Source organism: Hemicordylus capensis, chromosome 8, assembly GCF_027244095.1.
Source record: "Hemicordylus capensis ecotype Gifberg chromosome 8, rHemCap1.1.pri, whole genome shotgun sequence".
Classification (NCBI taxonomy): Eukaryota; Metazoa; Chordata; class Lepidosauria; order Squamata; family Cordylidae; genus Hemicordylus; species Hemicordylus capensis.
In genome coordinates, this window is record NC_069664.1 from 332,510 (window position 1) to 348,193 (window position 15,684).

A 15,684-nucleotide genomic window follows, 5' to 3' on the forward strand; every position below is an offset into this window, starting at 1 on the left:
AGGTGCTTCCGGTAGTGAGTCAGTGCTCTTATTATCAATGTTGTTGCTGTTATTATTATAGATATCGTCACAGAATGTAGGCTGTTCCCAGTAAAGCTGCTTTTTGGAATTGGCTGATGGTGATTTCTGTGGCCCCGATGGTGTTGAGGTGCTCTTCAAGGTCTTTTGGGACTGCACCCAGGGAGCCAATTACCACTGGGATTATTTTGGTCTTCTTCTGCCACAGCCTTTCAATTTCAATTGGTAGATCTTTGTATTTGGTGATTTTTTCTATTTCTTTTTCTTCTATTCTGCTATCCCCTGGTATTGCTATGTCGATTATTTTGACTTGTTTTTCTTTCTTCTCAACTACAGTTATATCTGGTGTACTGTGTGGCAGATGTTGGTCTGTTTGTAGTCAGAAGTCCCATCATATTTTTGCATCTTCGTTTTCTAGAACTTTTTCAATTTTATGGTCCCACCAATTTTTGGCAACAGGTCGCTTGTATCTTTTGCAGATGTTCCAGTGTACCATCCTTGCTACCTTGTCATGCCTTTGTCTGTAGTCAGTCTGTGCAATCTTTTTACAACAGCTGATTAGGTGGTCCACTGTTTCATCTGCTTCTTTACAAAGGTGGCACTTGCTGTTTGTGGTGGATTTTTCGACTTTGGCTCTTATTGCATTTGTTCTTAGTGCCTGTTCTTGTGCAGCCAGTATTAAACCCTCTGTTTCTTTCTTCAAGTTGCCATTCTTAAGCCATTGCCAGGTCTTGGTGATGTCTGATTTTCCACTTATATTGTGCAAATATTGACCAGGAAACAGAAGGGAGACCCCAGCATGTGATTCACAGCCACTGGAGGGATGCCAGGCTGGGGCTGGCAGGGCCTTTTGCTCTCCCTGCTGCTAAATACAAGAAAACCTCCCACTCTAAAAAGTGCCTCTTGGCTCAGTGAGTAGCTGCTGCACAAGGGGTGCAGGGGGAGGGTGAAGTGCCAGGCAATGCCTGCGAGAGGCTCGTGCTCCTTGCACAAGCAGATTGCACTCAGCAACCTCAAGATGCACCATCCCGACGGAAGAGAAGCACATGTTCCCACGTGCCCAAAATGGCTGAGGGCAGTTCAAGGGCGGGGCAGAAGGAAAACTCGTGTGTGTGTGGGGGGGGGGTGTCAGCCGGGCTAGGTTCTGAAGTGGCCAGTTGGAACCATCAGACATCACTGTAAGAAACTTTACTTCAAAAGAAGAAAAATATAGCTGGATGATGTGTCTGTGGTGGATGCCTGTGTGCCCACCTGACACAAACCAGGTGTGCAGAAAATCCATGTCCATATGCACACCCCCACCCCCGCCCCTCCCGGCAAACATTCCTCCACCTCTAAAGGCGAGTTCAAGGCTTCACTTTCTGGCTGTGAATAATCTCTCTACCCTCAACTGCCTCCACGATGTGCAGACTCTGCTCAGGAAAGGAGAGAGCTCAGTGGACCAGAGGCCCTGCTTGGCTCCCAGGGGAGGAGCCACCCACATCCCCACCTCTCGCTTGGGTGCCTGGCTTGCCCTCCAAAGGTGTCTGGGAGTGGGGCACGGCGGGGGTGGGGTGGGGGGAGGGCTGCTTCTGCCTTTCTTGGGGAATCCAGTGGGCAAACCCCGTCCCAGGAGGGCCCCCCCAGGTGGACAGCTTGCCTCCACCCCGGCGTGTCCTCTCACAGTGTTCCCCCCCAGCCCCCGCAAGGGGAAGCAGGCTGACGCTGCAATCCAAAACGCATGCAAGAAGAGGCCCCGTGGAGGAGAAGAGTGGGGCGCCTTCTGAAAGCAGCTGGTCTCTCGGGGTCCTGGACGGGGTCGCCAGCAGGCTGGGCTGCTGCATCAGCAGCGCCCAGGGCAGGAATTCAGCCTGACGCTCCAAGGCTGACTGAGATGCTTTGCCACAAATGTGCCACAAGGCTCCCTCAGAGTTTCTCCAATTTCTCCACTCTGTAATTTACACCAGTGGGATGTGGTCATAACACAGTCATGAAACAGGCCGACTTCCTCTTTCCTTCCCAGCCAAAGGAAGTTCAGGCGAGAAAGTGCATCAAAGGGCTTAGACTGGGTCTTCTGCTGGGTGACGAGCGGACGAGAAAGCAGCCAACCAGAGGCCACGGCAGGACCTGCCACTTCTGAGACACTCCAGATGGAGGCACGCCAGAATCCCCCCCCCACACACACACACCGTTGGGCGCCCAGCCCCCAGCACAGCAAGCACTGGCCACTGTGACTCACTCGGGGAATCCCTGTAGGAACTTCCAGCCCTGACATTTTGAGGGGCACATTCATGATTTGTATAGATATGACCCCTGCCCCACTTATTGATCAGTGGCCCTTTTCATGAAGGAAGCAGGTCAGTTCCCCAAGCCCAGCAGTGGAGGGCTGGGCCAGCTTCCCTCACTGCGCAGCTGCCATGGAGGGCGGGCAAGGCACAATCCCCACCACATGGACCTCTCCTTGCTCCCGACGTCTTCCTCTGCTGCTGCAGCTGCTGTTGTGCCTCACAGAAACTTGTGCCTCTTTCCAGGCTAGCTGCTCAACAGCAGCAAAATGCCTCCATTCAGGCAAGTCGCATTCGAAACGTAAACAGCAGGGGGAGCCACCTCAAGGAAACTAACAACCCGGAAAAACAGCAACTTCCTTACCCCGGATAGACGAAGTCCTAGCTCTATATCGCAGTGATTAAATTCGGAACAAGGCATCGGAAATGTGAATGGCACCCTCCTGTCCGCGAAGGGACTGCGTTGTCACAATGCAGGAAATGTGGAAGCACACTTCCGAGATACGATGTGACCTCACCGCAGCAGCGCTGTCCCGGGGTGTGTGTGCAAGGGGCCAAGGGGCCAAGGGGCCTGCCCCCTGCACCTAACATCAGCTGTGTCTGATGTCAGACGCAGCAGGGGGCGTGGCCTCGCTCTGAAATGGGGCCGCGCGACCCGTTTCAGAGCAAATGCCAGCCACGCTGTGAACCCAACGCTGCCAGTATTTGCTCTGAAAAGGAGTGCGCGGCCCCATTTCAGAGCGGAGCAGCACCCCCTGCATCAGGCGCAGTGGGCACGGGGCTTGCTTCCCCCCTCCCCCAGGCAAGCACACAGGGTGGCAGCATTGAGCAAGAGGAGACTAGATGGCCTCCAAGAACCCTTCCATCTTTATGATTCTATGCATCCTATACAAGCTCCTTTTTAGAGTCACACTGGTTAGATTTTGGCCCTACCCCCACCCCAAGAGGGCTCATGTAATTTGGCAAGCTTGGGTCTGATCAGAGAAGAGGTTTCCCAGACAGAGAGGTTTGCTGTGTGATAAGCACTCACTATGGGCTGTCCACATGAACTGCCTCACTATCCCCACCCCCACCCCCGTTCCGTCCACACGGGAGACTATTGAAAAAGTGCAAGGTTTCATCCCCCCTCCTTCCTGCCTGTGTCCGGCCCCCCCTTTCCCCGCGAGGGAGTACTGAAGAGCTACAGCTGCCTCCCTAAAGAGAGTATCCTTCTCATCATGCTACTGATTCTCCCTTGTTTTCAGAAAAGTAGCTTAAAACCAGCATTTTAAAAACCCAGAAATGCCTCGAGATAAGCTAGAATTCGCAAGCCCGACTTGTCGTGGAGTGGAGTGGGTCCAAGGATCGCGACAGGACTTCGGGGTAAGGTTGGCTGGTGTGTGAACGCAACACTCGCTCCCGGAGGAGATTCGGGGCAGAAGCGCTGCTGCCTCTGCTTCCTGCCAGCAGCTCCGCTTGCTCCTCTCTCCCTGCCCCGCCTGAGAGCTGTGCTGCCTGCAGGCTGGCCATTCCTCAGGTTGAGCTGTGTGGCTAGAGAGAGGAGCACTACGAGGGGCCTCTTCTGGCTCCTTGGGGTGAGCCACTGCCAGAAAGCCAGCGGTCCTCAGATGGAGAGCAAATTGCGTGACAGCAGCAATGCATGGGGAGGCTGGAGGGTCTGAGCACCCCCTGGGAGCCCTTCAAGTACCCCCAGCCAGGGGACTCGTACCCCCTGTTGGGAATCCCTGCTCCCGGCTAACGAGGGACCAGGTAGGGTGACTGTGCTAACTGGTCCTAACTGGCATCATTTCCCGTCTTCCAGCCCAAGAGTCTGGGACATTTGCCCATAATGAACCATGTGCCATCTTCATTTCTGTGGTATGTGTCCTTCCCATCTCTGAACAAGAACAGCACTGCTGGATCAGGCCCAAGGAGGCCCATCCAGTCCAGCACCCTGTTTCACACAGTGGCCCACCAGATGCCGCTGGGAAGAAGCCCGCAGGCAGGAGCTGAAAGGGGCATGCCCTCCCTCCTGCTGTTACTCCCCTGCAACTGGTACTCAAAGGCATCCTGCCTTGGAGGCTGGAGGTGGCCTTTAGCCCTCCGACTAGTAGCTGTTGATGGACCTCTCCTCCATGAAGTTATCCAAGCCCCTCTTCAAGCCATCCAGGTCGTTGGCTGTCACCACATCTCGTGGCAGAGAATTCCACAAGTTGATGATGTGTTGTGTGAAAAAGGACTTCCATAGGTTGGTCCTAAATTTCCTGGCAATCAACCAATCTGGCCCACCCATCCTCCCTCTCTGGTTCTCTTTGCTCCTTAACCAGCATTATTTCTGCTGGGTTCCAAACAACACGTCAAGCTCAAAACAACTTATATGATTGCTCAGTTTTGATGATGCCGCAGATTCATCTCTAGATACATCACAAGTTTCACTCAAGCATTTGATATGCTATCATATATTTCAAAGCAAAGGTTGGATATGTTGCGGGAAAGGCTTCCTGCCCTCTCACCCCACGGGCAGCGGCCTCAAGGTGCCCCGGGGGCAAGAATCCTGGCCCTGCTGCCCTCCTCGGCTGCCAAGCACAACGCCCTCCCCCTCCGGCGGGTGCTGCTTCCGGGTGGGACTTGATCCCGAGCGGGACTTGCTCCAGTCCAGCCCACCTTTCCCATCTGCAGCCAGCCGGGGGAGCGCTCAAGGAGGCACCACAGCATCTTAGAGTGTCCAAAGCCTTTGCTTCAGCCGGCGAATTCCTCCATGGGAATGGTGTCCTTGTCACACGCTCATCCTCCGGTCCATCTTCTCCAGCTCACGACTTGCGGTGGGTTTCCTGTGGGCCTCCCGGGCCTTTTGACCCTGGAGCAAGCCCCGGCTCCTGGCCACTGCTCCAGGCTGCCTCTGGGCTTGAGCTCCCCTGGTTGGCTGCGGATGGGAAAGGTGGGCTGGGCTGGAGCAAGTCCTGCTCGGGATCAACTCCCACCCCGGAGCAGCACTGGCCGAAGTTGGGGAGGGCGTTGTGCTTGGCAGCCGAGGAGGGCGGCAGGGCCAGGATTCTGGCCCCCGGGGCCCCTTGAGGCCGCTGCCCGTGGGGTGAGAAGGTGGGAAGCCCTTCCCTCCACATATCCAGGCAACGCTCTGGGGTGCAGGGGTGGGGGTGGGGCAGGCAGGAGTCCAGCTCTGGAGCTGGGAGAGGGTGGGAATCTGGACATCTCTCCAGGGGCAAGATCCAGACAGCCTGGCACGGATGGGTTGAGCAGGGAAACAGAGGCTCAAGCTCCCGGCTCGGCTCATGTGGTGCTTGTGTGCAGGTCTGGTGAGAGCTCTGGCTGAGTGGCCCCTCCGGGTGTGTGTGTGTGTGCGCGTGCTGTTTGTCCGCCCCCCTGTGCCCTCCATGGGGCATTGTGCCCAGACCGGTCTCTTCTCTAGAGGGAGGGAGCCACAGGGCTTGAAAGGCTTCCTCGGTGAAGGACAGCATCTCTTTCTGCTTTGGAATGGCTGCGGGTCATGGACTGTAATAAACTCTCTGCCCACCCAGCCAAGGAGGCGGCTTCTGGGGGTGGGGTCAGCTCTCACTGGGTGGCCAAAGAAGCCAAGCCAGGGGAAGCACCAGGCCGGCCACCCGCAACGGAAGCCGAGCAGTCTAGGGCAAGAAAGGTGGACACTCGTCTGCGGAGGAAGGGAAGGAGCGGGCAGTGGCCAGTGGAGGCTCAGCCAGAGAGCAGCAGGGCGGCTGGGCGAGGCATCTGCCCAGGAGGCCCCATCCGCTATTCCTTGAGGTTCCTGAAGTAGAAGTCTGTGATCCGGGTCTCCCCAGGGCTGTTGGTGAGGCCGAGGGGCTGGTCCTTCCCTTGGGACGTGCAGAGGAACCAGCCCGGGTAGGCCACCGACTCAAACCGGTGTGTGTCCCCACTCTTGGTGTTGCTGAAGGTGAACCACCGACTCTCAGACTCCTTGTTGTACAGGTCCATGATGTCTCGTTCCTAAGGCGGGAAACACAGGCCGCTCAGCAGGCTCAGCCATGGCCCCCACCAAGCCCTTGGGGCGCCATTCACAAAGGGGGCCCACCGCAGATGCCCAGCAGGGCAAGGCCGCTGCCTGCCTGCAGCAGAGAGGCACCGGGGGACCCTTCCACACTCAGCTTCCGGAATCCAGCCCTGCCTGGCGCTCATCTTGGCTGCTGCCAGCCAGAGTGTCTGTGAGGCAGCCCAAGGCCGAGTTGTCTGAGCTGCCCTTGGCTGGGGGCTCACCCCATGGCACAACTTCCTCTGGCATCCTCCCCATGGTTAAGGGAACCCGTCCTGAGGGCAGACCAGAGACAGCGGCGGGGAGGGGGGAGAGGCAACTCGGCTGGCTCCTCTCTCTCTCTCCCTCCCCCCTCTCCCCCCCATGCTGCCTGCAGGCTGGCCATTTGTCAGGTAGAGCTGCACGGTAAACCATGCAGCTCTACCTGACGAATGACCAGCCTGCAGGCAGCGTGGCTCACTGGTGGAGTGTGGGAGAGAGGCCAGAGAACAAGCCACTCCTGGGGCAGGTCGACCCTAGAAGCTGCTCTAGAACATTTCCGTTGATATATCTGGGAGCCGCCAAAGAGGCCTTTGCCGTGAAGAAGCAGAGAAAACAGAGCAAGCCTCAAAGAGGCCTTTGGTGGGACAACTCTCAGCCAGGCCGGAAGCCCCACTTGCAGGCGAAGCTGGTGTAAAGGAGCCAAGCACCGAAAGGGGGCCGAGAAGGTGTGGTTTGGAATCTCCCCCTTTCTTGGGGGGCCGTGGTCTCCCTCTCCAATGGGGTAAGCTGCAGGAATTTTAACAGAGGTGTTTTAAAAGGTCTCGGTGGTGGCACCAGCCGGGGAATTTCCTCCCCAGAGAGCCTGTCCTGGGCCTGACAAGGGAACCCCGGCAGCAGCAGCAGCAGCAGCAGCAGGCAACATTCCTGTTTGACATGAGGGAGGGCTGGCGTCAGGGGCCAGCAGGCCCCAGGAGGACCCACTGCTGATCCCCGAGCCCACCTCAGTGCCCAGAGCCTTCGTGTGGTGGTGGCAGCGGCGGGGGGCAAGCTGCCCCCCCCCCACGGAAGGCTGTCAGCCTAGGTTCCCTGGAGATGCCCCCCTTGGACTGAGGAGGGGCGCCTTGCTGCTGGGCTCCCCCACACACACTCCCATCCCTATCCTTAAGTCGTGGGTCTCCTCCTTTGATTTCTGAGTCCGAATGGTCTTGTCATGAATTGCTTTGAGTTTTTCCAAAGCTGAAAGGAGGGTGTCAGGGGCGTAACTATCCTAGGGCAAGGGGAGACAGTTGTCTGGGGGCCCTCAGAGGCAAGTCACATGACTGACTCCCCCAGCCACGCACCCACCCGGGCTTCCTTCCATTGGATTCATCCTCCGAAATTGATGTGAGTGTGAAGACCTGGAGCTACCAGAACCGCATCTCTTTCTCTAGGACCATTCAATGACTTGCATCATCCACAATTTACAAAACCTTTAAAAAAATAATTTAGGATGATGTTCTATTGTGGCACATAGATAGATAGATAGATAGATAGATAGATAGATAGATAGATAGATGCTTTTTGTTACCACTATTCAGCCTATTCAGCCAGTAAAGTTTTCTTTACTTCATGAGCTGAGCTTCCGTGAGCGGGGCCCCATTTTAAAATCTTGTCTCTGGGCCCCCTCAAACCTTGCTATGCCCCTGGAGGGTGTGGGTCTTCTTGGAATCCAGAAGGCCTCACATTAGTAAGCCTGAGACAGGTGCAGCCCAAGCGCCTCCCTTCTTTGCTCTCCGGCAGGGTCCTTGAGCCCCTGAGCCCCCACCCCACCCGCAGCCAGCCCCCCCCCAATGTGCAGATGCCGAAAGGGAACCCGCTGGCCTGGGGAGGGAGCAGAATGGGCACCCCTCTGCTGAGGAGGCGTCCTTTGGGAAGCTCCCCCCCCCCGAGCAGCCAGTCCTCGGAGGGCCTGAAATTCAGCCTCACCGGGGGGGGGGCAGCAGCGCCCGACTCACCTCCAGCTGCAGAGCAGGCGTCCCGGATGTCCCACAGGAGAGGCAGAGGGTCCCCTTCTGCACACCCATAATAATGGGGTAGTTGCTGCGGTCCAAGAAGCGATTGGGCACCACACTGATGACCTCTGGAGAAGCCACGAGAAAGGGCCGGGCAGGTGAGCAGAGCCAGGACGGCCACCAGTGGCCACATTTGGGCAACCGCCTCCCTGGGTAGGGCTGTCCTTTGGGCCTGGCAAGTAGGGGGGCTGCCCCGGGCCCCGCTCTTTTGACCCCCATTAGAATGAACTGGGAGGAGCCCCGCACTGGCTGATTGGCCCCGGGGGCCCCTGCACCCTGCCAGGGCTCTCTGAGGACAGCCCTGTCCTTGGGAGGAGGGCTGGAGCTTTGCCAGACAGCAGGCTTGGCCCTGGGGGCACCGCGAGGCTTTGCTGCAAGTTCGGGGCATAACGGATTCTCTGAGGCCAAAAAGAGGACCTTTTTACCCGGGGGACAAATTGGACTAAGTTCCAACACAGAGTGGAAAACCCGAATCGTGCCTGAAGTGCTCCCTGAAATATCACAAGGACTTCGGGGCAAACCTGGCCGATATGTGAACGTGCAGCACCACCCACCCTGCCAAAGTAGTTGCAGCCAAGCCGTCATCTGGAGAAGCTCCAGGTGGCCCCTGAGGGGGAGAAGTGGGCCTGATGCAGATTGGAGAGGGCCACCCTTCCTAGTTAGACCCCAGGCCAGGGCAAGGGAGGGGCCGGGCCACGTCCAAGGAGGCAGCCCCTCGTTCTGGCCCTTTCTAGCCTCAGAGTCCCGCCTGGGCCACAGCTGTGGTGTGACAGCTCAGGCCCAGGCAGGCCCTTTGGGAGGGGGCGCCGTGCCCCCCACCCCGGGGATCGCCAAAGGGGCAGTCTTTCTAGGCCAGCCTACAGCACTGTCCTCCTGAGTGTGGTGGGGTGGGAGGGTCCACTGAGCAGGAGCCCCCCTCTGCACACTGAGCCCGCAATGGGGGTGGGGGGCCCATTTCACCTGGGGTCGTGTTCGTAGCTCCTGGAACGGCCACCAGCTGGTTTCCCTGCAGACAGATGACCTTCTGCTCTGTATCCCGGAGGAGGAAGGTAAACGGTTCTTCCAGTCGAGTAGCATGAGAGTCTGGTTGCAGGGGAAACGCAGGATTAGTGCCGGTCTGCTAGTGATCATAGGAACATAGGAAGATAGGCAGCTGCCATATCCTGAGTCAGACCCTTGGTCTACTTAGCTCATTATTGTCTGCACAGACTGGCAGCAGCTTCTCTTACCGGTTACAGGCAGGAGTTTCTCTCAGCCCTCTCTTGGAGATGCCACCAGGGAACCTTCTGCTCTTCCCAGAGCGGCTCCATCTCCTACTAAGGGGAATCTCTCCCAGTGCTCACACTTCTAGATGGGGGCCCGTGCCTCCCCAACCATGCCCTGCTTCTGCACACACCCTCAGGCGGCCTGAGCCCAGCTCCACCCTGGACAAGGCTGCCTCTCAGGCAGTGGCAGGAGAAGACACCCAAATCCTGGGCCCAGAAGGACTCCCAGCTCCTGTGACGGGGCTGATGACTGAGGTCTGCAGATGCCGACTTCCATGGTGGGTGCCCATTCGGAGGCCTCCTGCAATCCCCGGCACTGCCCAGAGAGGGGCCCCGGAGTCAGAGCCGAGCCCACCAGCCCTGCCTCAGGGGGGGCCACGCAGCGGGTTCTCTGCCTCTACAGGGTGGGAGGGAGGAGGGGTGTGAAGCGGGTTGCCAGCCGGGCGGTGGATCCTTGCTGCCTGCCTCCCCCCAAGTGCAGCAGTTCGGGTGCCTTATCTGGGTGCCCCATGGCACGAGGGAGGCCTGTGAGGAGGGGGGGAGGGGGAGCCGCCACCCGCCAGGGAGGGGGCCGGAGGAAGGAGGGCAGCAGCAGTGGGGCCTTGGACGGAGCAGGCCTCGCCTGGGGACACCCGAGCTGGAAACACTGGGCAGAGAGAGAGCCATGGTCCAGCTGCCCCTCCAAGACCCCCTGAGGAGACGAGCGGGGGGGGGGAGGGCAGGGCTTCTGCCAGGGGGGCTTTCTCCAGCTGAAAGCAAGACTGACAGAGAAGGCAGAGAGAAGCCTCCTGCCCCGCAGCCCGGCTTCAGCCTGGAGGGGTCTTCCGCAGGAGCCGCGGAGCAAAAGTCCCGAGAAGGTCTGAGCTGCCTCACCAGCAGGTGCCCGGGAGACTGAGCAGAGACAGGGAGAAGAGGAAAGAGACCGTGAGCAGAAGGGCCCTCAGAGGCAGAGGCCAGGAGGAGAGCGGGAAGCACAAACAGCAAGGGGCGGCTGCCCCCTCGGCCCCAGCATGGCGGAGGAGGAGGAGGAGGCTGCTGCTAAGCTCAAGGGTAGCCCCTCTCAAAGCCCTTCAGAACACAGTCTCTGGCGGGGGGGGGGGGAGTTGGGGGAAGCTGCCTCCCCCTCCTAGCAGTGACAGCTGCTTCACCTGATTTGCTGGGTCTGCTGGAGACCCTCCAGACCTTTCTGCTGCTGGGACATTGCAACCCCCACCCCACCCTGCCTGGACGGGAGGCTCCCCCTGGCTCTTGGCTGACTATGGCTGCATCCTGAGCACAGAGGGCGCCTGGAGGAGCTTTCCAGAATCTCACCTGGGTGCAAGAACTTATGCCACAAGTCCTCCATGACTTGGTCCTTCTGCGCCTTCTTGGGATGCATGCTTGGGGGCCCACGCCTCCACGATGTTTCTGGCTCCATGCTCAGTCCGGAGCTTGAGAAGAGACTGGGCTGGTGCAAGGTGCTGGGCATCTATATCCTCCCGGGTGCACGCCCACAGATGGAGAGCCACAGACCAGTGGGGGCGGCGGGAGGGAAGGAGGGAAGGGCAGTGCTCCTGCCCTTGAGTCACTTGTGCAGGAAGGAAGGGGGAGAGCCAGGGCTGGGAGCAGCTGATGTCAGCCCTCTGGAATGGAGGGCACGCCTCTGGCCACCCCAGGATTTCCTGGAGTCGGCACCCCCAGATCAGAGCGCAGGTGTGGCTTGGAGTCAGCCAGGAGCAGCAGGCGCCTCCCTGCTGCTGCCCCTCCCTGGATGGAGTGCCGCCCTTCCTTCCCGCTGGGCTGGCTGCTGCCCTGGCACAGGTGAGAGAGATCTGCCCAGTGAAACTCAGGCGGCAGGAAGGCCGGGACACATTCCCAGCTGCTGCTTCCCGGACTGACAGGGTGGCTCTCTTCAGGCATGGAATGTGCACATGGCCAGCACGCCTGAGTGGCACTCTGAGGACAGCAGGAAGCACAGCAAGCCTGTCCTGGAACAACAGCCGGGAAAGCAGGTCAGACAAGCACAAGCTGGAGACGAGGCTGGCCCTGCTGAGCATAAGAACCTAGGAACAGCCCTGCTGGATCAGGCCCAAGGAAGCCCATCTAGTCCAGCATCCTGTTTCGCACAGTGGCCCACCAGATGCCGCTGGAAGCCACAGATAGGAGCTGAGGGCATGCCTTCTCTCCTCTTGTTACTCCCCTGCAACTGGTACTCAGAGGCACCCTGCCCTTGAGGCTGGAGGTGGCCCACAGCCCTCTGACTAGTAGCCATTGATAGAAAAGAAGAAGAAGAAGAAGAAGAAGAAGAAGAAGAAGAAGAAGAAGAAGAAGAAGAAGAAGAAGAAGAAGAAGAAGAAGAGGAGGAGGAGGAGGAGGAGGAGGAGGAGGAGGAGGAGGAGAGTTTCCCTGGAGTTACAGGGTCCAAGTCGTTGACTGTGAGCAAGCAGAGGTGGAAGCACTCCCATGGACCCGTTTCTCTTCCTCATGGAGGTTTCCAGATGGTGGTGTGATTTAGGACAAGTTCGGGTGAAAGTATATCAAGTCATAGATTAGTGTGTATAAACACAAAGAAGCAGAAATAGGAGCAAATCTGACCCACATTTTGCTGATGGTTCTTGTGGTGGACGATCCTGTTCCTGCGAGTTGCCCCAATGCCCAACCTTGACTTGTTCACATGGCCGGCTTCTCCCCACCCATGTCTGGCCAATAGGGCTGCAGAGGAGGTGGGGCACCCCACCACCTACTTCCTATTGGTTCATTCACCTGTGCCCAGGCAGGCAAGGAAGAAGTGTATGCGCAGCGCATGTGTGGTTTCGGAATATTTCCCCAATTTTTAAAAATTACTTCCAGTGGTTCTGCACCAGAGCGCCCTTGTGCTACCTCACCAGGATTCCCGAGTTCCTGCCTTGTAGCTTTAAATCAAGGCTCCGTTTGGGGATGTCACAAGCGGCTGTGACCCAAACCCAAACCTCCCACCCCTCCAAAGAGTGGTTCCCACCTGCTGAAATGCTTGCAAGGGGAGACCTGATTCTGCCGCAGCTGCTGCTGCTGAGAGAGGGGCTTTGCTGGCCGACTGAAATCAGCCCCAGAAATGGCTTCCCAGGCCGTGGCCAGCTTGGGCAAGAGGGAGCTCTGGGGGTCGAGAGAGAGACCCCAACCCAGAAGCCCTTCAGGGGAGGAGACGCCACCACCCAGTGGCAGCAGGCCGAGCGTGAGGCTGGCGGCCGCCTGCTGAGGAAGGAGAGGAGTCTCCGCTTGGCAGGAGGGCAAGCAGGACGGTCTCTCCCCAACGCGGAGGAGCCCTGACTTTGCCCAGCTGAGCAATGAGGATTCCCAGGACTTGGGCAACTCTGAGTTCGATGCAGCTAATCAAAGAGCTTTACTTAGAAGCAATCAGTGAGCTCAGTTAATTTGCAGCCAGATGTGGACATCAAGGGCCATTTTAATAACTCGGCACCAGGAAATAATTAGCCTCTTAGCAAACACCGGCCTAGTTAGGGCATGTTGGGCAAGGGCGAAGACGCTCGAGGCTCACCCCCGCCCACCATCTCTTCCCTCCCCACCACCCTCCAGTGTCGTCGCACCCTGGCTGGGCCAAAGGGAGGGAGCCCCTCAGAGCTTCTGTCCCCGCCTGGCCTGCCTGCTCCTGCCCCGCGGACTCGGGCTTCTTGGGCAAGGCTGCTTGCAGCTCCCTGCAGAGAGGTCGGCAGGTGCTCTGTCCAGGGGTGGGTTAAGCTCTTTGCCGCCCGCCCGCAGGTGGCCACGGATCTGCCGCTCCAGCAGCAAGCGAGGAAGGAGGAGGGGAGCGAAATCTGTTCTTTTGAACATTGAAATTGCTGTCACGGCAGCAGAGAGAGAGACCACGTTACTCCTTTACTGATGGAGCTACACTGGCTGCCAATGGGTTTCTGGGCAAAATACAAAGTGCTAGTTATAACTTACAAAGCCCTAAATGGCTTAGGCCCTGGGTATCTATGAGAGCATCTGCTTCACTACGAGCCCCACCGCCCACTGAAGTCATCTGAGGAGGTCCGTCTCCAGTTACTGCCAACCCGTTTGGTGGCTACACAGACGGGCCTTCTCCGTCGCTGCCCCGAGATTGTGGAATGTGCTCCCTGCTGAGCTATGATCCTCCCCATCTCTGGCAATTTTCAAAAAACACCCGAAAACCCATCTTTTCGCCCAAGTTTTCTCAGCTTCCTAATATTTTGGGGTTTTAATCTCTGGTTTATTTTTAAATTTTTAAATTGTTTTTAAGTTTTTTGTATATGTTTTTAACTGGTTTTATGCTATTGTTAACTGCCCAGAGATGAAAGTTTGGGGCAGTGCACAAATTTGATTAAACAAACAAACAAATAAATAAGTGCCCCTCCATATTGCCAGTGTCTTGACATCATGCTCACTGCACTATCAGTAGGGAGCTGCACATATTTCCCATGCCTTGTTTTGAATTTTAATGCTGCATTATAATGTGGAAATAGCACTGCAGGAAAGTAGCTGTATTTTTCCGTGGAAGGGAGGCTTGCAACGGAGTTCATGCATTGCAGTGTGTTGCCGTATGGACAGTTCTTTGCCCCACCCCCGCTCCCTCCACCCCCCTCGCTACAAGGACTGAAAGAGGCAGGGAGAAATCTTGGCTTTCCCCTCCTTTCCTCCCCACAGATCCCACACCGCACACCTCTGTCCTCCTCCGCTTGCTTCCAATATAACTTGAGCTTGTCAGCACAGAAAGGGAGGGGATATGGAGGGGGAGGGAGGAGGTTGGAGGGGTTTCTTTATTATTATTATTTTACACAGTCGGACAGGTGTTACTGGCTGGTTTGTTTTATCCAGACATCGAGTCCTTCCCAAGGACCTGGGATGCCAGAATTTTATTGTCAATTGTTATAGATATCATCACAGAATATAGGCTGTTCCCAGTAAAGCTGCTTTTTGGAACTGGCTGATGGTGATTTCTGTGGCCCCGATGGTGTTGAGGTGCTCTTCAAGGTCTTTTGGGACTGCACCCAGGGTGCCAATTACCACTGGGATTATTTTGGTCTTTTTCTGCCACAGCCTTTCCATTTCAATTGGTAGATCTTTGTATTTGGTGATTTTTTCTATTTCTTTTTCTATTCTGCTATCCCCCGGTATTGCTATGTCGATTATTTTGACTTGTTTTTCTTTCTTCTCGACTACAGTGATATCTGGTGTATTGTGTGGCAGATGTTTGTCTGTTTGTAGTCGGAAGTCCCATAATATTTTTACATCTTCATTTTCTTCAACTTTTTCAATTTGATGGTCCCACCAATGTTTGGCTACAGGTAGCTTGTATTTTTTGCAGATGTTCCAGTGTATCATCCCTGTTACCTTGTCATGCCTTTGTTTGTAGTCAGTCTGTGCGATCTTTTTACAACAGCTGATTAGGTGGTCCACTGTTTCATCTGCTTCTTTACAAAGGCGGCACTTGCTGTTTGTTGTTTTTTCGACTTTTGCTCTTATTGCATTTGTTCTTAGTGCCTGTTCTTGTGCAGCCAGTATTAAACCCTCTGTTTCTTTCTTCAAGTTGCCATTCTTAAGCCATTGCCAGGTCTTGGTGATGTCTGATTTTCCACTTATATTGTGCAAATATTGTCCATGCAGGGGCTTATTTCTCCATTTTTCTGCTCGGTTCTTGACTTGTTCTTTCTTGTAGGCCTGCTTTCTTTCATTGGTGTTGAATAGTTTCTCGTTCTTGACCATTTGAAGTGCATCTTCTTCACTGTCCTTGATATATTCTTCAAGGCCTCTTTTCTCCTCCTCTACTGTTTGATGGACTTGCAGCATTCCTCTTCCACCTGAGCTGCGAGGGAGGTAGAGCCTATCGACATCACTGCGGGGGTGCAGAGCATGATTGATGGTCATGATTTTCCTGGTCTTACGATCCAGCATCTCTAGCTCTGCCTGGGTCCAGTCTATTATCCCTGCAGTGTATCTGATAACAGGTATAGCCCAGGTGTTTATGGCTTGTATGGTGTTCCCGCCATTGAGTGACTATAGCACCTGGCACGGTCCTTGTTGACCCGGGCGACGACCGATCTGGTATATATTTATTAAAGTTACGTCTCACCATATTGTTGATGGGAGAGGCACTCTTTGTCTGG

At 56.3% G+C, this 15,684-nt stretch overlaps 1 protein-coding gene across 1 annotated transcript; it reads right to left on the reverse strand.

Moving 5' to 3' along the window:
• Positions 1-5,765: 5,765 nt before the first annotated feature.
• Positions 5,766-10,998, reverse strand: LOC128333936 (interleukin-36 receptor antagonist protein-like). Its single transcript, XM_053270051.1, has 4 exons — positions 10,895-10,998; positions 9,279-9,401; positions 8,262-8,386; positions 5,766-6,242 (listed from the first exon to the last, which is right to left on the reverse strand). Exons 1-4 carry the CDS (start codon positions 10,959-10,961, stop codon positions 6,027-6,029), a joined length of 531 nt encoding a protein of 176 aa, XP_053126026.1. The 5' UTR covers positions 10,962-10,998; the 3' UTR covers positions 5,766-6,026.
• Positions 10,999-15,684: the final 4,686 nt, after the last annotated feature.